This window comes from Anabrus simplex, chromosome 2, assembly GCF_040414725.1.
Source record: "Anabrus simplex isolate iqAnaSimp1 chromosome 2, ASM4041472v1, whole genome shotgun sequence".
Taxonomy (NCBI): domain Eukaryota; kingdom Metazoa; phylum Arthropoda; class Insecta; order Orthoptera; family Tettigoniidae; genus Anabrus; species Anabrus simplex.
The window spans coordinates 1,145,473,018-1,145,495,704 of NC_090266.1; the positions used below are offsets into that span (position 1 = coordinate 1,145,473,018).

Sequence of the window (22,687 nt, forward strand, 5' to 3'; positions counted from 1 at the left end):
ATCACTAATCACAATCAAATTGGAAAGAGAAAAAATATCATTACCACTTCGCGACCTTGAGCTCAGCTGGAAAGCACGCTCGCTGCACAAGTCAGTACGAGTGCGAAATGATACAAAATTTTTAAATGTAACGTGCGTAAATAAAACGACTGCGGCTTTTATAACATTTTAACACAAAAATATGAAATTCCCAGTCTTATATTAGGACAAAAACAGTAATAGGCAATCCCAAAATCTCCCATGGCTTTATGTATGTAAGGTGCAACATCTGTTCCGGTCTCGATAACAATCGTATACGACAATATTAAATACTAAATTTGTGTTACCGGTACTTAAGAAGGAGCAGTTTCGATTCCTGCCTGAAAGCCCAGTGACTATACAGTGCCCTGAGGGAAATGCCGAAAACCTGTTCAGCGATACACTGGGAAAAAAGTAAAAAAATACACATCCAACCCTGGACATAATGTACCGTACAGTAGATGTTTTGCAAGTATGAACATTTGACTAAACTTGTTCCGTCTTCAAATAGAGCTGTCGAAATGTGCTCTGTCTCCTTCCGATTGTCGTGGGCACTCTCTGCTTTATGATTTCCGAGGATTCTCTAAACATTACTACCCAAATGCGATGCTAAGATGATCCTTTATGCAAGTTCACCACCGATCACTTTTCCAGTACAGTACTGTCTCAAATTACAGCAATGATGGAACGTCAACACCAAGATCCTTAAGTATGCCGTAGCTGTCCTTTCGTAAGATACAGTTTCTTGAAAAACGCGTGATCGAGGATTTAGCTTTAATGGGACTGAAATTTCTGGACGGTTGATCAGGGAAATCGTTTCTTCGAGGAACGGATAATGCGGGAGTTTTACAACGTGATTTAATTAGGATGCTCGCAGGACCACGTAATTTTAACGAATAATACGGGAAAACTTAATTTCCGGGAACGTATAATCGAGGGTCTACTGTACTCTCTCTCTCAGTGCCAAAAATTGTACCTGCAAGTCAAATTTGTCAGAAGATATGGGCTATCAAAATGTGAGTACATTTTTTTGACCCCTCTGTATAATTTAATAGTACACTCAATGACAGTGGAAGGAATTTACAACTAACAACGTTTCAATATTTTCAGGTAACAATTATGTTCTGTTGTCATGAAGAATGTGTCTGTATTCTGAGAATGATCTCTTGACATCACGTGTGCTGATGGCACAAAACTTCGTTGGAGCCAGTTCATCTGTCTCTAGGTCGACCGCTTCATCTACCTCACTTGGCCACTTTGCTATCTCTTTCCACCCTGGATTTTGTTGTAGGACCCTATTTCCCAGACAGCGGCTACCTTCCCACATATTTGCTCGAGACTTCCCCTAACTTCTTCCACAATTCTAATGGATGCCACTTCTCCAAGTCGGCTTGAACCGATGGGCATGTCACCTGCTTTGTTTTCTTGGCAGCGTCTTTCGATGTGCCACATTCTCGCTGAGCGTTATAGCAAACCATGCAACGTCTTCGAACTTTTCTGGCTGGTCCTTCCATCTTTGAGAGAGTGTGTGCACGTCTCCTTCTAGGACTGATGACAAGTACTGTCTGTGGTCCAACAAGGCTTCTTGCGACCTCTTGAAATTGCAGTAGTGGCATTTTATTCCCAGACGTCATGGTGTGAAGTATCCAAGCATTAACCCAGGCCGTTCCAATCATAATTTCTAGGGCTACTTTCCTGTACCATTTTAAACCTTTCCGCAGATCTGAATAACAGGAAGACATTTGATCGCTGAAATCGACCTTCTTTTTAGGTCCATTGTAATCAAGAACAGAGAAAGGCTTATTGACATGTTCACTGTCTCTGTTATCCTTTCCAGAGTCTACCAGACAGTCACTATGGCTCGGCAGTGTTGAAAGCATCAGAACAGGTCGCTTGCCTGCCCACTTGATAACTCTAGTACCGTGCTGACGCATCCTACCCACCACCTCTCCTTTCTTCATTTTCTTTTTCACTATCATTAGTAGTCCACGTCTATTGCTACTCTGAGACGCAAATGTTTCGTTCCTCAGAAGTTCTTCTGCCAGAGGTACACTGGTGTATAAATTATCGGCATAGAGGATACGTCCTTCATTTAGAAATCCACTTAGAAGCTCCATTTAGCGGGCGAGTTGGCCGTGCGCGTAGAGGCGCGCGGCTGTGAGCTTGCATCCGGGAGATAGTAGGTTCGAATCCCACTATCGGCAGTCCTGAAGATGGTTTTCCGTGGTTTCCCATTTTCACACCAGGCAAATGCTGGGGCTGTACCTTAATTAAGGCCACGGCCGCTTCCTTCCAACTCCTAGGCCTTTCCCATCCCATCGTCGCCATAAGACCTATCAGTGTCGGTGCGACGTAAAGCCCCTTGCAAAAAAAAAAAAAAAAAAAGAAGCTCCATTACAACAGAATGAGCACATGATCTACTCCGCTTTTCACTCACACTGGATTTTCCTGCATAGATCTTGTTCTAACAGTGTAGCCTTCTTTCATACACAGTTTATACACCTTAACTCCATATTTGTGAGTTTTGTTAGGAATGTACATTCTGAAAACTAAACGGCCCTCCAAGGAATCATAGTTTCATCTATAACCATTTCTTTCTCCATTGTCAAGGCATTCTCAAATTTTTGGTTTGATTTATCAAGGAGGGGCTGGATTTGATGAAGACGATCGCCTGGTTGTTGGTTAGCTTCGTTGTCTGCGAAGTGCCAGAATCTCAAGAGAAGAAGGAAACTATTCCATGGCATTATCCTTCTAACGAGTGGCACATCATGTAAGTCATTCTTAGACCAGTATGAGTTAATAGTTGGGTGAGGAACAAGACCCATACACATGATAATTCCTAGAAGCTGTTTCATTTCCTCAACATTAGTTTCCTTCCATTTCAAACTTCTGGACTTGCTTCTCTCATTATGACTTTGTATAAATTGATTGGCATATCTGTTGATTTCCTGAACCATCATTTCTTATAGGCTGTCATCCACGAAGTGAGAGTGTATATCAGTGGGCTGTCCCTCTTCTAACCTCAACTGAATCTCTGCTTCCTCAGGAAAAACAGTGAAGCCTAAATCATTCCAGGTTATATCACCCCAACTGCAGTCTGTTTAACTTGTTCACAGTCACTTTCATTGTGACTATCATGTACCTCTGTGTCGGTTCCAGAGGACACTGTTGGAAGATGATGAACTTGACAATGAAAAATGGTTATCCTTTGTATCACTACATTCGATATCTTCATCCCCTAAAAGATTCTCAACATCCGACTCCTCTATAATGGTTTCTCTTGGTTCATTGTGAAGAGTCCGAACTGGAACATTCTTTGGGTAGCTGGAAGTCTGTTAATCTATGTTTCATCTGAAAAATTTCACACGCATTCCTTAGCTTTTATGCTTACAGTTGAGAATAAGATGATGAAATTTGTATATAAGTAACATTCTTACTGTGATGCTGCATAGGAAAGTTGCCCAATTGTAAATCCTGTAGTTACTTCATACGATGACGATGGTATTCACATACTGTCACAACATATTTCCACCAGGCCATAATGATGGCTACAGCATGGTAATACTCGATCAACAATGTATAGCTCCTATTATCCACTGCCGTTGAGCGGGACATCTAGTAAAAATGCAAGGCACTAGTGTCTCGTATAGCAAATAGTAAAATCTGCATTACATCCATGCGCCACGAATCACCCATGCCTCATGGTGTAAGGTAGTTGTTAAACATACACCTATGCCATAGAACAACATAGATACCACCTGTGACTCGCTGTTGTACTGTTACACAAAGTTACCACCGTAGCAGCATAAGAATAAAATGTTTATTTTCGTCCAGCACCACATTCTTATACTGTATGACTCACATGTGACTCACAAAGCAGGGAACATGTTAACAATAATATCAGACAGGCAAACGTTATCACAAACAAGACATAAGAGTATTTTGAACTTTTAGTGTTCTATTGCTCGTTCCAAATCATGTAACAAAGGACTTAGGCCTACCACTCGGTTGCTGAGGATATGTGGACTGCCATACGGGTTTGTGACGTCATGCGAAATAGAGGGCTCGCATGCGATATCATGCTATTCCAAACCCCACTCGCGCACGACACTACTGGTTGGTCAAGCTAATCTTTTGATCTCCGATGTAGTTGATGCCATTATGCTGGCAATAATGATTTATCATTTAAATTAACAGTTTTACAGTATTTACATGTTAATTTGGACCACCCAACGACTCAAATATGCATTAATATTATTTAACTAGCATATATTTTAGGTGATATTAACCGGGCGGTCTGTAAAAACGGCAGGGCGGTGCGCCCGTTAAAATGGTCCTAAGGAGAACGCTGCTAGTTCAGAAACCAGGTTTTAATTTTAATCCATTCTGTGACAAGAGACCGCCACGGTTGTTTCAACATAATGTTCTAGCTTCACGCCCTGAAATTAATTATGAGTATTTTAGCAATATAAATTTTTGAAAGTTCACTGCTTATATAGCGTTGCAACAAAACAACTTACCACAAAAATGAATAGGCCTATGAATGTTACAACAAAATTCATTCATAGTCGTCAATCACAAAAGGATACAAGGGACCTTATCTCCTTACTGCAAACTCGCCAGAAGAATACCCTTCCATTGATAGTGAAGTTGGGATCGCCAGTGATCCACTCTTTCAGCCAGTAAGATTTTTTCTTTGCACATTGCCAAACAAACTTATTCAAAGTAGATCTCGACCCGATCTCAAGACAAAGTGTTCAACAAATTGCAGTGAGAGGGAGGTAAGCTGCGTGTGTGTGTGTGTGTGTGTGTGTGTGTGTGTGTGTGTGCATGCACGCTTTTGTTTGTTCTGATGGAAATTCTCCAAGCGCTGTTTGTGGAGTCTTCTGAGAATTCTCCTTATTGTTAGTGGGGAAAGCATATGTTGAGAAACGAGCAAATAATTCTTTCTACCACACCAGCTAGAATATAATGCATTGTAAGAAAATTATCTTCTTTAAAAGACTGTCTAAAGGCATTAAATAGGCAATTATAATTCTAATAGGCATGGACCCCTGATATAGGCATTTATACGCACAATAAAACCATCAAATTCTCGCTAAAAAGAGCCTAAAACTGGTTTATGTCTTAAAAGTGTATATTTTTGTACACAAATAAAATAGGCAAATAGGCAAAACTCATCCCTGGCTATGATGTATTGAAAATAATGAATGGTTTTGCACGTGTCCACAGGAAAAACATTCTGCAATTGTAGCACTCAGAGAAGCAGATTTAACAATTTGTCAAATTGCAAAAAAATGTGGTGTTTCTATTGGAGAAGTGTCAGAAGAAAACAGGTAGCAATAAAGACATAACCATGGCCAGGACAGTGTATGTTCATATGGCTGTCCCTTTATTTTGCAATTCCTTCAACAGAATGGCAGTGTATGAAGAAGTGGAGTAAATAAATAAATGCTTAAAAAAACAATATAAGATCCTGGCACTAAAAGTTTAAATAATAATAATAATAATAATAATAATAATAATAATAATAATAATAATAATAATAATAATAATGCTATTTGCTTTACGTCCCACTAACTACTTTTACGGTCTTCGGAGACGCCGAGGTGCCGGAATTTAGTCCCGCAGGAGTTCTTTTACGTGGCAGTAAATCTACCGACACGGGGTTGTTGTATTTGAGCACCTTCAAATACACCGGACTGAGCCAGTATCAAACCTGCCAAGTTGGGTTTAGAAGGCCAGTGCCTTAACCGTCTGAGCCACTCAGCCCGGCAAAAGTTTAAATAACAGGAGCATAAACATACTAAAATTTCTAGATAGCATAGGTTTGTTAAGAAGGAAGCCATTATTTTTAATCTCAACTCAGTGTAATTATATATCTTATCATTCTGCTTATAATTGTTCATTTTTTGCAGGTATGTTGTAGTGTTCTAAAGGTTGCATTTTGGGTTTCATCAGAGTTGTTGCATTTAAACATTCTTAACCTTTTTGATACCAGGTTGTAATGTAGTGGTTGCGCTAAGAATGCCAAGACAATTTTAATGAAAATGCACACACTAAGGAAAAACATTCTCCTACTTACATTTTTGGAGGTAAATCCCTGGGGTTTTTTCCACAGCACACAGGTGAATAGAGAACACATGAGTGTCACTATAATTGCAATAGTTTCATTTTCTTAATTTAAAAATGTTTGAATTTTTATTATTTTTTGAAAAATTTTAATTTCAAATTTGACCTCATTTTTACTTATATATTGTATTTTTATCATGGGTATGATGCCTTTGTGAGAATATTCACTTAATTTTGAACAAGAAAAACAAGTCTTATGTAATTCTTGATAGTTTTTGAGAACGACAAATTTTTACAAAATTATGCACACGCAGGTTAAATACACAATTACCTCCGGTGTTAGGCGGATTACCTGTGTCACATGTAACTTCCACGGTTCGAACTATCAACAGAATCTGAGGAAGCATGGGTCAGTTCGCATTCACTATCAGAGCTACTCAGAATTATTCCTACCTGCGTGAGAGATACATTCTTCACATGGCATCGCCTAGGCAGCGGACTTGCAGAAATATCACCGTTGTCAGAAGATGCAAAGTCGTTGCTGTCATCGGGCAATAAATCGCCCTGTAATGGATCACTGAATGTTATAACATTGCATATTTCATCCTCTTGCATATACTTAGCCATCTTTACACTTCGGACGTAAATGAACTAATGTATAAACAAGTGAGATAACAAGCAAGTGACACTAAGCAGGAGAGTGTGGCGCTACCATGTGCTAAACTTGCAATGCGTTGAAAGAAAGCTTTTATAAAACTTCACTGATATCAATATCGCACGTTATCGATATTTCCAGAGAGTAAAAACTTCAATCTTTCCATTGGCATTACTTGTGCTGCCATTGTGCAGCACGGAACAAAGATACAGGCAAAAGAAAAACATGGCCGATAGATCCGCCCCCGGCATTTTTAGCTGCAGCTCGCATGGCCGATAGATCGGCCGCCTAGCACTAAGAGTTAATTAATATATTGGATATACTTGCAAGAAATTACAAAGACTGTTCTGCATTACTAGATATTTCAGAGAATTTTCCAACTTAGCCAGCTATCACTTGCTGAATGTATCCAGCTTACACTTAAATACGTCTTGTACTTAAATACTGTACATCTGTATGAAGCCCTTTTCATCAGACCTCTCTCCATAGATTAGATTCAATACAACATACATGTCTTAGTTTATATTGATTTAAAGCAGGGTTCCCATATAATAACATTGATTATATTAGCCCTACAACAGTCATTAAATCTGCATAGTCTGTCAAAATGCTATGAATCCTTGGATACACTTTTTATTTCTAAATTGCTCCATTCCTCAGTGGATTGCCCAGAACTCCTAGAAAAAATAAACTTCCACATACCAGAGAGGTGCACAAGGTTTAATCATACACTGTCCACAAATTAGTACAGAACTATGCATTCCATGGAGCAATTGAAAGAATGTCATGATTGCTAAACAAAGTGGATACTGATGTATTTATGAGCTCACTGTCATAATTCAGAAACTACTTACACAGTCTAGATGTATAAACTCTTTTTTTGAATGAAAATTGATTTGTCAAAAATGAAGCCAATTTTTCATTGTTGACACAGTCAGTAGAACTTTTATTAAGCTTTTCAATCTGTCAAAACACAAAATGTAACACTTAGAACACTATAACATACCTGTAAAAAATAGACAGTTATAAGTGGAACAGTCCATTTTTTACAGGAATGTGTCAACAGACTGAAAAACTTCAAAGTTCTATGAAAATTGATAAATTAATCTTCTTATACTTCCTTTTGTTTTTAGCTGGCACTTGATATCCGTCTGGCCATGTTTGGACCTATGAATCTACATGTCGCAATCGCACACGAGGATCTAGCCTATGCGCTTTATGTCTACGAGTACAGTTCGGGAAGGTTCATCCGAGCACGGTAAGCTTTGCTTTGTCATGTCCATATTACTGTAGAGTGGAAGTTACGGTTGTTCTTTATATTTTGTTTTGGAATATTGGCCAATTGTAAACAGTCGTGATCACCTTCATGGTCATTTGACCATTGACACATTTCGACTGTGTTAGGCCTTCTTAAGGCAGTCTGATAGTGTAGCTGGAATGGACTGCTTTTAGAGTTTCTGTACGTATTGCTTGTTCATATGCATTTACCTGGTGAACATCCCAGTCAGCTGTTGAGTTTCTCTTCCTGGTTCTCAGTTTAATCTGGTGATATTATGATTTGAAGTGAGTAAGCTGTCGAATGCCAGTCAGTACTGTTAGTCGTATAGGTAAAACTCAAAGAGCTTCTGTCCTTCATAGAATGAATCACCCCAGGACTTAAATATGAGAATATTTCCTTTGTGGATTTGTTTACCCTTTGCACCTTTAGAAATAATTGCTTTACATTACTTTTTAATATGGTCCTCTTTCTTTTTCATCTCCAAATATATTTTATACCTCACGTAACTACTCTTTGGAAAGCCGGGCTGAGTGGCTCATATGGTTGAGGCCTTCTCACCCCAACTTGGCAGGTTCGATCCTGGCTCAGTCCGGTGGTATTTGATGGTTCTCAAACACATCAGCCTTGTGTTGGTAGATTTACTCACATGTAAAAGTACTCCTGCGTGACAAAATTCCGGCACCTCGGCTTCTACGAAAGCCATAAAAGTAGTTAGTGGGACGTAAAGCAAATGACATTAAATTATTTAACTCTTTGGAAATTCTTGTGAAATATTTTGGAGAGAATTTTGCGCAGTGTGTACGTATTAATGAATACAGTACTTATTACTATGAATTAAAGGAAATCTAAGTTCTTGCAGCATGATGATGCCTAGTAATATTTTAAGAGATCCAGTAGTTTCTTATAAGTGCGATTGTTGTTATTTATATTCTTCTTCTTCTTCATTCGTTATGCCTGATTAAGGAGCACATTTGAACTTATTAGCACTTTCTTGGTTTTTCTTCTTCTCTACTGAATTTCTCTTCATCTTCTCCCTCTGTTCCATTTTACGTTGTTTAGTCCATCCTGTATTTAGACGGGTGGGCTTTACAGAAAATTTGTGTTTGTGAATTAAGATTCTGAATTTTATTCTATCTTGCATGGTTTCTTCATTAATGTCGATCATCATCATCATCATCATCATCATCATCATCATCATCATCATCAGAGTCTATTTAATACCCAGCATTGTCAAGAGTATGACAGTCCGACTCCTTAGCTGAATGGTCAGCATTGGGCTTCCGGTTCAGAGGGTACAGAGTTTGATTGCTGGCTGGGTAGGGGATTTTAATCTTGTGTGATTAATTCTTCTGGCTCGGGGACTGGGTGTTTGTGTTTGTTCCAACACTCCCCTCTTCATAATTAGACAACGTACAATAGTGATTACATCCCTCCATATAGGGTTGGCTTCAGGAAGAGCATCTGGCCGTGAAACAGGGCCAAATCCACATGTGCAACACATTTCACACCCGTGACCCCACAGCTGTGGGGGGAAAAAGTGGTGGAAAAGGAGATTGTCAGAAGTATGACAATCAGCTGAAAACCGCATGACTGGTCGGGATCTGCTTTGATAGCTTGTGTTGTGAGTTGGATATGGCTCTAAGCGGCAACCTTGTCTTGATTACTAGTGAGTTCCATGGCTGAATGTACTGTTAGATCTACAATGTGGAACTCGGTCTACCAGAGATATTTCTAAAGCCTCATTCATGCTTGCACGACTGTTATTCATGAGCAGATGTAGGGTTAATGAGAATGTTGTATGCTTACTTGTTTATAATAAGAGCAACACAAACATCTCTCTACCTATTACTGGTAGCACATATAATGCAAGTTTTCATCATCTGGGAAGCTGTGCGGTTTGTACACGCACGCGCACGCACGCACGCACGCACACACACACACACACACACACAAATCACTTTTATCCCTGTGTACTGACTCTTCAAGCTGCTTGTTGCAATCTATAGATTCATGTTTTCCACAGCATCTGTTGGTAGAGCATATCCATGACTTTTTGCCAGTTGTTATATGCCAGCACCCGAATCTCCATTGCATTGCTTCCTAACCACAAGAGAATTGTAGGAAGTGAATTTGCTGACCGTGATGTGAAAGAGGGTATTACAGTGACCTTGACTTGCAGTCTTGCCTGCTATGGATATTTTGCTGCTTCTCTGAATAATTTTGGCATCTTGGGATGTAAAGCATCCCAGCAACCTGAGGGCTATTAAAAGGATAACTGATGTGGTGGCCCTTGCAGTCTTGCCTGCTAGAGATATTTTGCTGCTTCTCTGAATAATTTTGGCATCTTGGGATGTAAAGCATCCCAGCAAGCTGAGGGCTATTAATAGGTTAACTGATGTGGTGGCCCTCTTTTTGGTCTTCATAGAGAGAGAGGGATAGGAGGGGGTGCTTTAGTTTTATACGAGTTGAGGAGAGATCAAGAATGATCTCTGCATTCTTATCTCCTAAGGAGGGAGCACCCCGTGAATGTGTTCAGGTGGAACTGATTCCAATGCAGCCCACTTCCTCGCCAAGTGTGTGTGCATGTCTCTCTAACCTTAGACAAAATCCTAACACGCTGGAAACACTCGGATTTCGTAGCAGCTAATGATTATTGTCGTTCGCTTTATGGGTGAGGGCATATTTTGTAAAGCATTCCAAATTTTAAGTGTATGTTTACTCAGAGAAGATATGCTCCCTTTTGATGTGTTTATTTCAATTTTGGTACTGAATAATGCTGTTTTTTCTTTCCTCTGAATTATTTTGTTGAATCATTTTTTTTTAAATGTACCATTTAACTTGCTTAGAGGGAGCTGATAAACATGTTGTTTTGCACCTTAAAACAACAAATACAACCTCCACTAGGCTGTCAAATGTCTCTTTGACGTTGTTATCGCAGATTTATGATTAAAAGTAGAGCTATACAGTGAAGCAAGTGGAGCACAATAGCTGAATGACATTTATCACTCACTAGTTTCTCACCGAGGTGGTCATGATTGAAATCCCAGCTAATGCATGTGCAATTTTTTAAATAGTCACATCCCTTTGGTTCAGATTTCACATATAACTAGACATTCCTTGGATATGATCATGATATTAACAGTTGTGTGTAGCTATAAGGTTGCTTAAAACGTGGTGTTGAAACATCTTACTCGAAACTTTAGTCGTGTGAACTCCACAATAGCTTTTTTTTACCTTCTTGTTTTTCCTTTTTTCTAGAAAAATGTTATTGAATAAAGTTCGAGTTATATTTATTGCTGATGCTCAAATTTAAGAACACAGAGTTCAAAGTTTGTTCTATTCATTCATGAAAACTGGTCTTACCCATTTTTGTCCCAACTTACTAGAAGAGTAAAACCGAGCGAGTTGGCTGTGCGGTTAGGGGTGGTAAAACCAGGAAAGAACAAGGAGTAATTCCCAGTTTTACGGGAATGAAAGATAAAGGATCAGCAGTCAACAACATTTATTATAATCTTTCAGAAAAAAAAAAAACCAACAATAAATTATTTGAATAATTTGATCCATGATTAAATACGAAATTCAAGTGACGTACACCTAGCCTTGAGCCGAACTGACCACCGGCCGTGCACATGATAGTGATTATAAATTGAAACTGAGAAAATTCAGAATTATCTGAATATTGCATTAAATGTGAAAGGCTGGCGCAAGCCAAACCAGTATTGAAACTTTACATAGTAGTAAATGAATATTCAAAAACATCAAATGACGAAGCTAAATAGAAAAAACATGGGTTGCTTTAACAATAGATTGAAAAGGACACGAAATTTAATTACGAACTTAAGGCAGACTGGCAACATTAAATTCTCCACCGGGGAGATAAAATTAAAAATAATGAAGACATTGAGCTATCAGATTAATAGTCCAACACTGCAGTGTAAAATACAAATCCTTTTAGGCAAACCAGCTCAGTAGAAAATGTCATCTTCTAGATCGAACATGCCGACAAACGTAGATTAAAAGTGTCCATAAAAGTAAAGCAGAATGCTAACTCCAGGCTGACATTAGTGAATTTTAATAAAATAGAATTGCTGAACAGGCCAGCTGGTGCGAAGTAGAAGGTACTCGGCTTGACATAGTTTATAATACCAATATAAATGGTCCGTTATTGGACATTATAAATTTTCCAGCTAACTCATTCTTGGTTGCCAGCGTTTCGCCCTCGTGTGCTAGGGTGGGCTCATCAGTTGGTACCTAGCACACCTACCAATACGCTGGCTAGTGCATACCGTGGAGGCCACTGCGTAGGCTAACTGGAGCCACCGGCAGTGCCAATGCACTACGAGACTGTCTCATTACCAAAAATTGATGCCTGCTTGGCCATCAGATGATATAGATGTTGATTCCCATAGGGAATCTGAAATATTTGTCCTGAATGAGTAAATTTATAATACCAATATAAATGGTCCGTTATTGGACATTATAAATTTTCCAGCTAACTCATTCTTGGTTGCCAGCGTTTCGCCCTCGTGTGCTAGGGTGGGCTCATCAGTTGGTACCTAGCACACCTACCAATACGCTGGCTAGTGCATACCGTGGAGGCCACTGCGTAGGCTAACTGGAGCCACCGGCAGTGCCAATGCACTACGAGACTGTCTCATTACCAAAAATTGATGCCTGCTTGGCCATCAGATGATATAGATGTTGATTCCCATAGGGAATCTGAAATATTTGTCCTGAATGAGTAAATTTATAATACCAATATAAATGGTCCGTTATTGGACATTATAAATTTTCCAGCTAACTCATTCTTGGTTGCCAGCATTTCGCCCTCGTGTGCTAGGGTGGGCTCATCAGTTGGTACCTAGCACACCTACCAATACGCTGGCTAGTGCATACCGTGGAGGCCACTACGTAGGCTAACTGGAGCCACCGGCAGTGCCAATGCACTACGAGACTGTCTCATTACCAAAAATTGATGCCTGCTTGGCCATCAGATGATATAGATGTTGATTCCCATAGGGAATCTGAAATATTTGTCCTGAATGAGTAAATTTATAATACCAATATAAATGGTCCGTTATTGGACATTATAAATTTTCCAGCTAACTCATTCTTGGTTGCCAGCGTTTCGCCCTTCGTGTGCTAGGGTGGGCTCATCAGTTGGTACCTAGCACACCTACCAATACGCTGGCTAGTGCATACCGTGGAGGCCACTGCGTAGGCTAACTGGAGCCACCGGCAGTGCTAGGTACCAACTGATGAGCCCACCCTAGCACACGAGGGCGAAACGCTGGCAACCAAGAATGAGTTAGCTGGAAAATTTATAATGTCCAATAACGGACCATTTATATTGGTATTATAAATTTACTCATTCAGGACAAATATTTCAGATTCCCTATGGGAATCAACATCTATATCATCTGATGGCCAAGCAGGCATCAATTTTTGGTAATGAGACAGTCTCGTAGTGCATTGGCACTGCCGGTGGCTCCAGTTAGCCTACGCAGTGGCCTCCACGGTATGCACTAGCCAGCGTATTGGTAGGTGTGCTAGGTACCAACTGATGAGCCCACCCTAGCACACGAGGGCGAAACGCTGGCAACCAAGAATGAGTTAGCTGGAAAATTTATAATGTCCAATAACGGACCATTTATATTGGTATTATAAATTTACTCATTCAGGACAAATATTTCAGATTCCCTATGGGAATCAACATCTATATCATCTGATGGCCAAGCAGGCATCAATTTTTGGTAATGAGACAGTCTCGTAGTGCATTGGCACTGCCGGTGGCTCCAGTTAGCCTACGCAGTGGCCTCCACGGTATGCACTAGCCAGCGTATTGGTAGGTGTGCTAGGTACCAACTGATGAGCCCACCCTAGCACACGAGGGCGAAACGCTGGCAACCAAGAATGAGTTAGCTGGAAAATTTATAATGTCCAATAACGGACCATTTATATTGGTATTATAAATTTACTCATTCAGGACAAATATTTCAGATTCCCTATGGGAATCAACATCTATATCATCTGATGGCCAAGCAGGCATCAATTTTTGGTAATGAGACAGTCTCGTAGTGCATTGGCACTGCCGGTGGCTCCAGTTAGCCTACGCAGTGGCCTCCACGGTATGCACTAGCCAGCGTATTGGTAGGTGTGCTAGGTACCAACTGATGAGCCCACCCTAGCACACGAGGGCGAAACGCTGGCAACCAAGAATGAGTTAGCTGGAAAATATTTATAATGTCCAATAACGGACCATTTATATTGGTATTATAAATTTACTCATTCAGGACAAATATTTCAGATTCCCTATGGGAATCAACATCTATATCAATTGACATAGTTTTGTTTATACAGGAGGGCAAGCCCGTGTCAACGGCCCCAAGCAGGGCGAAGTGATTACATGTCATGAGAAATGCCGCTTCCAAACACGCGGCGAGGCTTGCAGGCTGGGTGTGTAGTCCCCATGGACGTTGCTGCGAATTGACAGTTCTAGCGGGCTGCCCGAAGCAAAGTGAGGAGCCAAGTCCTCACGCCGAGTCCTCAAGTCGAGCCTTGGAACGGAGTCCAGGTTCGGAGTCCAGTGCAGAGTGCAGAGCAGAGTGGGGTGGAGCATGTTGAGTAGCTGTCCTTAAAAAGCACTGCAGAATATTCCAGATTCAACAAGAAGTAGTGCTGCAAGACTAACAGTAGTAATTACTAAAAAGTACGTGAGGAACATTATCATAAAATACAAAATAATGAAAAAAGATAAGTCCAAAAAAAATATTCATAATTTCCACACAATTAATAATATAATAAAGGCAAGGGAAAAAACAGAAATAACCAATGAAAAAATAGAAAGACGCTGAAGAACACTTTCGGTACCAGAAGGAGACAAGTTACCGGTGACGCAAGCAGTCATGTGAAGGTAATGTGACCAATCAACAGGCGACGTAAAAATGACGTAGGTTAGCGAAGCGAAAGGAAGAAATAAGCAAACAGTGTTTGTATGACCTGTAACATGAGTGCACGCCAAGGGGAACTTGTTATAAATCAACGAAAAATAACTAAACGTAACATAATTAAAGGTAAGCGCAACATCATGCTTAAATTCAAACAAGTAGAAAAGTACCGAAAATAGTGAGAATTGCCAATAAATCATACGTTCATGGGCGCATGAACCAAGGGGCGTGCAGCTGTGAGCGTACATCTGGGAGATAGTGGGTTTGAACCCCACTGTTAGCAGCCCTGAATATGGTTTTCCATGGTTTCCCATTTTCACACCAGGCAAATGCTGGGGTTGTACGTTAATTAAGGTCACGGCCGTTTCCTTACCACTAGCCCTTTCCTATCCCATCGTCACCATAAGACCTACCTGTGTCAGTGTGATGTAAAGCAACTAGCAAGAAAAAAAAGAAAAAAGAGTAAATATCTAGGCTCATCAGTTCAAATAGAAATGTAGTTATTTTAAGACATGTTGTCACAAATAAAGTAAGTTTTCTTCGTACATTATACTGGATTGGAGATTTTTTTGACAATTCTTCTAGACAGGCCTTAATGAGACTTTGAGATAGGTACCTGGCATATATTAAAAGCAGAGGACATTATGAAATGTGCAGATTGGCCTTGTTAATTGACAGTTAATAGAACAGAAGTTATATTCATGGAGGATTTCTTCTCTGTGTAAAATCTATATAATATTAAATAGAATCATTTAATCTCTTTTTAGCATTACTTTGAAGTATTCTACAACATGTTGAGCAGCCATGGATACTCTTATTGCACAAAAGGAGGGTGAGGTACATCGGTCTTTGTAATGTGTTACTTATGAGTGTATGTAATGGCGTATGCATTTGCCTGGTTTGAGTGAGCTGTAAACCAAATACCTCCCAGGGGACTGCCATGGCTTGGACTTCACTGATTCAACTCTGCTCATGACACTTTTCAGTCCAGACATTAATATCTAGGAATATCTTAGGCAATAGATTGTGTGATAGTACTTTACTGTACATCCCTCACTGTTGGCATGATAAGTTTGCTATATATAGAGATATGTTGCTGATCCTTTTCTAACTGCTCATATTGTTAATAATAATAATAATAATAATAATAATAATAATAATAATCATCATCATCATCATGGCATTCATCCATTTAGTAAATCCAAATCTTCTCTGTCTGTTTTTCTTCATTTCTCGTCTGTCATTGTTTATCTCACTGGAAATTTGGTATGATAATGGAATGAATTGTAGTATCAGTAATTCTCTGCTGTCTGTTGGATGTCAGTAAATACTTTGACTCTATAGAGGTGCCATCAGCCGCTAGAAGAGGTAATGGCCATTCGGTGGAGGAAATTACATTGTGCAGTATTTGATCTCCATACTAAGGGGGTGGCTGCAAAATCGTGTCTGTCTTCATGTTAGGAACATCCTAACAACCTGGTAGTCAAGTTAAAATACCTTATAAGAATGACAACCCCATAAAAATACACTACTGCTCTGTACATCTTATAGAACTAGTGCTGTGGTGTTAATTTTTGCAGGGTAATAGCGCAGTCGTGAAAAAATTGGCATTGCCGTAATAGTCTTTGTGCGGGTGACCTATGTGCACATAGGCCTATGGCGTGTGTCCCATTAACAAGAAAGCACTGTACAGCTTGTAGAAACTTGGGCGGAAGAACATCGAGGTCAGGACCACATGCTGAATGAAGATCCATTCTTTTCTCTGACGTGTAGCTGTTCAGTGTGGAACCTGATATTCAGCATGTTTTCTTCTGGAGTGAATATGCAATACACAGTAACCCAGTTTTAATGCAAGGAAGATTCTGACATTGTGTTGGGAAAAATCAGTATTGGCAGACATGTGGACCTCCGCATCATCCACGATAGCAATTTTACAGCTATAAAATAAAGAGACTGGTTCCTCTGATCTTTTATCATGCCTAATGCTGGTGCCATTGGTTTTGTGGATGAAAATGCTTGTTCACACTGAGCTGGGTTGGTGGATGACATGCTGGACCAGGAGAGTATCGAGTTTCAGCCATAACCAGCTTGCTCACCGGACTTAAATCGTGTTTGAGCACATGTGGGATGTATTAGGCCGATGTATTGCAGCTAGACCAGCATCTCCCACATCTTGTGCAGAGCTGAGAGCTGCCGGTAAGGCAGAGTAGCACGTTATTCCCCTTCGGCTCATTAATAATCTCATTGAGTGCCACATAGGTGTGCAGCGGTGTTTGTCATTTGAGGAGACCATACACCATAGTAGAGGACAGTTGCTGTAGTGTTTACTGATGCACTCATTACCATACCCTGTCTTATGTCAATAAGATCTGTATCTGATGGCATATATTTCTGTAACTAATTTCTGAATGACATAAAGGATCTCATATTTGTAGGTCTTCTTTGAATCATAAAGTGTTATTTTTTAAGTGATGACCAGCTTTTTTCCCTTCTATATTTCAGTAATTTTTCTTTTAAAATTGCATCTTGCAAACAAATTTTGACCTATCATGTCAAAAATAGGAAAACAGAAATAAATGAGAACATCCTTTATTTCTATTTAGTTCTTAGAGAAATTCAATCTTTGGATAGGAGCAACAAGTCAAGCTCTTAGCCTGTTCCTTTGTAGCAGTGTGTGCAAATTTACAAAATTCAGTCTTTGGATAGGAGCAACAAGTCAAAGCTCTTACCCTGTACCTTTGTAGGAGTGTGTGCACAGCCTTGCTGCACAGACATACAGATTATGGTGAATTTGAATTTGAGGGTGGGCAGGGAATGTAATGTCTTTTTGGGTTTCCTCTATTAAAATATGACATAGGACAGCTACAAGTATCAGTACCTAGAAATTTCTCTGTTTTATTTTTGATTGAAGTGTGTAGCTTTTCAGTATACTACAAAGTATGCTACAAAGCTAACAGTGTCAGTAAGCACACAGTACACCTGCATGGTGATGAACGTTATTTCAACAATTTATACAGCTTGAAAAGTATCTAAAAAATGAACGTGTTCAGCAAATGATCCAATGTCAAAAGTGATTCTTTTTCTGTGTCAAGGTGTAAATGTATCTGCTGCCATTTTTTTCTTTATGCCAAACAAGCAGGAACAGTGGGAAAACCTCTGTTGTAGAACACATGGGAAGAGAAAAGCATGAAAGTGTCTTGAGTCGTGGAAGTGATAATATGAAGCGCGTAAATAATTAGTATGTAAGTAGAATTAATATTTTTAGTATGCTAGCAGGAGGAGTATTTTCATCCTTTAAAAATGTATATGAAACAATGTAACTGAATGGCAAACTAACTTACAGCACAATAAAAAAAGTAGTTTTTACTTGTGTTTATATCCATCCTGAGATTATGTTTAAAAATCTGGTAACCTTAGGATATGAGCCTACCTTCTAACTCACAGTTTTCATCCAGATCCAAATCGGGCAAGTAACATAGTTTAAGTCTGTGACCCATGTGCCTCGAAAAGAGGCCCCATGACATATTAAATCACAGTTGCGTTGTAAAAGTCTTTTTTTTTTTTTTTTTTTTTTTTTTTCGGCTGATGGTCATGAAATGTCAAGATACATAAAAAGACTGGATAGTGAATTTTTGCACAAATACAATACTCCCTTCCCTCACACTGTTGTTTGAAAGAAATAATTGAACTGAGATCAAGCAGAATGGTTGTGGAGATTCTCACCTGATAAATTTACAAAACTACATTACCGTACTTTCTCCCAGTTCACTCTGAGTGGTTCTTATTCTCCTCTTAATTGTCCTGATCCTCTTTATCATTGCCAGTAATATGGAAGGCGTTTCTCCTACACCTTGTATATGTAGGATGCAGTCATTTTCACAACCGGAAGTCTTATTTCCTTATTTATTGAATCACCCTTGGATGTAAATTTTTGTCATTGGATACATTAATCTACCATTTGCTGAATAGAGTTGAACAGGTCTTAGCAATAATGACAAAATAACATGGACACAACAGTTGAATACAACTCGGATTAGGATAACTCATGCTTCCATACTCAATAAATAACCTGAATGTTATGCAATAATGAATGGACGTTTTGTGTGTAGAAAAATAAAATATTAATTGAATTGTTGGAGCAGGAAAATGCACTGATATGACTGGATGTTGTTTGACAGATTAATTTAGTAGCTGTAGTTATTAGAGTAGCAGTTTGAAAGCATGTTTTATTTTTAAAGAAAATCTGTTATTTCTATCCCTTGGCCTGTCAAAATTGTAACGACTACGGCAAATGATCTTATTCGTTGCATTCTGTTGCAGGTAATATGGATCAAGGTTTTGTAAAAATTTGGTAAGCAATCAAAGAAGTACAGTTTGAGGAGAGAAAATAACCTCATTCCTTTTTCTAAGCATACAGTTTCTCTCATTTATGGACTTTTCGTAGCAGAATTGAGCAACAATATTTGCAAATAGGAAGCTGATATTGGAGAAGATAATTATACTGCTGGAAACTAAACTTTGTCTATTTGCAGAGCATTTGGAGATAAAAATGTGTTTGTTGGTTTAACTTTATTTACCTGCCTAACTGCTCTTTAACCCCCCTAGTCCATTACACATTTGGAAGGAATGTAAATCATCCAAGACTAGACTTTGTATTGATTAGGTGGTCTATTTAATAAATAACTTACTGTTATTATTCCAATCAAATATCATCAATACGGACCAAAAATTATATTTATTACATGTAATGTCAATGCCAACCAGGCAATAGTAAAACCTAACAAGTATTTGAACCTGAGAATTAAAATAGGCAAGATTTCTAGAGATATCACGTTTCTTAAAGATTGCTTGAAATTAGAGTTGGTACCTAAATTTCTCAAATCTTTGCAAAGAAAAAGTCATCCCTATCAAAATCTAATGCCACTCAGAAGAAAGTAAACAGCATATGGTTGAAACATGAAATTAAACTATTATACAAGAAGAAATCTCTACTAAATTTACAATTATATAGGATTCATTTGACCATCTCTCAGAAATTACCCCCACTTGAATGGAGTTCATTTTTAAGGTACATTGACCTTAAACTATCTTACATATTAGATAAGAAACAGAAAACCCTAAACTATAAATTACTTTGTCTACAAGAAAACAAATGTAAAACACCTGACCAAAATACAAACAACAAAGTGTCCCCTTCCCATTTGACTAACATTTCCACTACAATCAACCTATCTAATACAGTTTTCTCTAACCAAGAATTAAATCTATTAGATAAAGGCATCAAACATAATTGGCCTAATCACAAAAAAGCAGAAGACATTATCACTACCATCGCTTAAACCGAAACTAATATTGATAAACAAAATGACGTACGTTATGAAGTAAAAAAGAAACTCCCAACTTTGATTAATGAGATAACATCTAATAATAACCATTACATCTCGAAACAAATTCTAAACCTGAAATCCAAAAGCCATAATAACAACGTAGTAATTACAAAAGCAGATAAGGGCAACACCATAGTAATAATGAATAAACAAGATTACATTAATAAAACTGAAACTTTTTTTTCAGACAATACCTATACCTTAATTAAAAAAGATCCAACAAACAAAATACAGCGTAACTTAAAGAACCTTCTTAAAAATTCTAATTTCATTTTAAATGATCGAGATTATCAGAAATTAACTGTAATGAACCCAAAATTACCTACAGTCAGATCATTGCCCAAAATTCATAAAAAGGATGTCCCCATTCGACCTATAATTAATAGTATAAATAGTCCTACATATAAAACTTCTCAATTCCTACACAAATTCCTGAAAAACCATTTCAAATTTCACAACTCCAACCCCATAAAGAACTCGATCGAACTTTGCAATTCCCTAAATAAATTCAGTCTGCAACCAAACCACATTTTATGTTCTTTTGACATCACCAACATGTATACTAATATCCCTATCAATAATACTATTAACATCATAAAAAACAATCTGTTGAAACATAACACATTGAGTAAAATCGAAATTGATGAATGGTTAAAATTACTTAATTTCGTTTTAGACAACTACTACTTTACCTTTAATAAGAAAATTTATAATCAGGAAGGTCTAGCGATGGGAGACCCGTTATCTGGAATACTAGCCGATATATACTTAGATAATCTCGAACATAGTAAGATTATTAACTCATTGCGGACCGTGGACGGCGTAAGACGTTTAATGTTCCGCGCGAAGAATTGCTGTTTATATTAGTCATCTATGCATTCTTACACCTTAGTCAGCGTTACTGGTTGTAGCAGGAAGTTGGTTGACATTTTTGAGATAACCCCCGCGTTGAGTGGGCTCATGTTTATCTTAGCTGTTTTAGCAGGAATATCTCAGCACTTCCTCGCGTGTCAAGACGGTACTTGAGATTCCAATGTAGTGCGTGTCGTTCTTACCGAGTGTAGTATACATACCTGCCAACCCTTCCGATTTACCCGGAAACTTTCCGGTTTTTAACTCGTCTTCCAATTTTCCGATTTATTTTTACTTCTTCCGATTTTGGACTAATATAACCTCTAGTACGGCCAATACTCTTCCCCTAGAATAAAGGATAAATTCTTATGTGCTTGTGTAATTTACGAAACCTAATTTTCAAGCGTATTTGATGCTTTATTTCGTGAGTGTTTCGTCCGTCGCCTTCGCTCACTACAGCAGAGTGTGCGCTTTATATATACAGCTGGGGATTCGGGGCGGCAATCGTCCTGCAAGCAAGAGGCTAGCGCACGCTAACGACTCAGTTAATCGGGACGAAATAACGAGTTTGTTATTGTGTTGTTCGCGCGCTGTTAACATCGTTTCTGTGCGTAGTTTCGTCGGAGTTGTAGGCCACGTGTTTTTTCTTGCATTTCTACGACATTTTCTGGTATTTTCTTTTCTCGTTATGCCTATAAATTTCTGTACATTTTACCGGATATTGAAGGAAACTACCGTAGTTTCTCGCATACCGTAATCGACGCCCTTGCATAATTTACACATCCCAATATTTTTGGGTCCAAAGTGGAATTTGACACACCCACAACTTCGAAGACCCATCACTCAGCTCCGGATGCGTTTCGAAATAAAGATGCCAACTACTCAGGTAGCAGGCTTCCTATTGCGAAAGCGGGCATTCCAAATACAGGCAACGTGCTGTATTAGCCGGCAGGAAATTCCACTGCACTAGTTTTACGAGTGTTTCGCGTACGGGACATTATGTGATCTCAAAATTGTTTGTCAGTCCACAGTACCGTACTCGATTAATACTGCATCATACGAACTTGCGGTGATCAGTTACGCCGAAACATACGGGAATAGAGCAGCGGGCAGCAAGTTTTCGGTGTCCAAATGAAACGTGCGCTACCGCGGTAACAGAAGTGCACTTCAAGCGGCCAACAAGTCTCGCAAAGCATTTCGCGGATCAAAAAGCGGCAAGTTTCCGCAAGTAGAGGATTATCTGCTTAACTATATGATTTTGTTACGCAATGTTGGTTAAGCCGTTTCTCACAAAATGCTGCATTTTAATGAATGAGAAATAGCCGCGGCACGTGGAATCATTGTCTCGTATTTGAAGGTTAGCCGAGGCTGAATTAATTTTATGAAGAGAAATGGACTTTCTCTTCGACAAAGAACAACATTATGCATAAAAGTGACGAATGATTTAAACCATTTTCAGCGCTTTGTGATTGAGAAG

At 38.9% G+C, this 22,687-nt stretch overlaps 1 protein-coding gene across 3 annotated transcripts in view; it reads left to right on the forward strand.

The window, feature by feature from the left end:
* Positions 1 to 22,687, forward strand: part of Pat1 (Protein interacting with APP tail-1) — a 249,915-nt gene that overhangs the window by 150,496 nt on the left and 76,732 nt on the right. For all 3 annotated transcript variants that reach the window (XM_067139744.2, XM_067139745.2, XM_067139746.2), the window contains one exon: positions 7,879 to 8,003. In XM_067139744.2, coding sequence (XP_066995845.1) covers positions 7,879 to 8,003 — 125 coding nt within the window. The remainder of the gene's footprint in view (positions 1 to 7,878; positions 8,004 to 22,687) is intronic.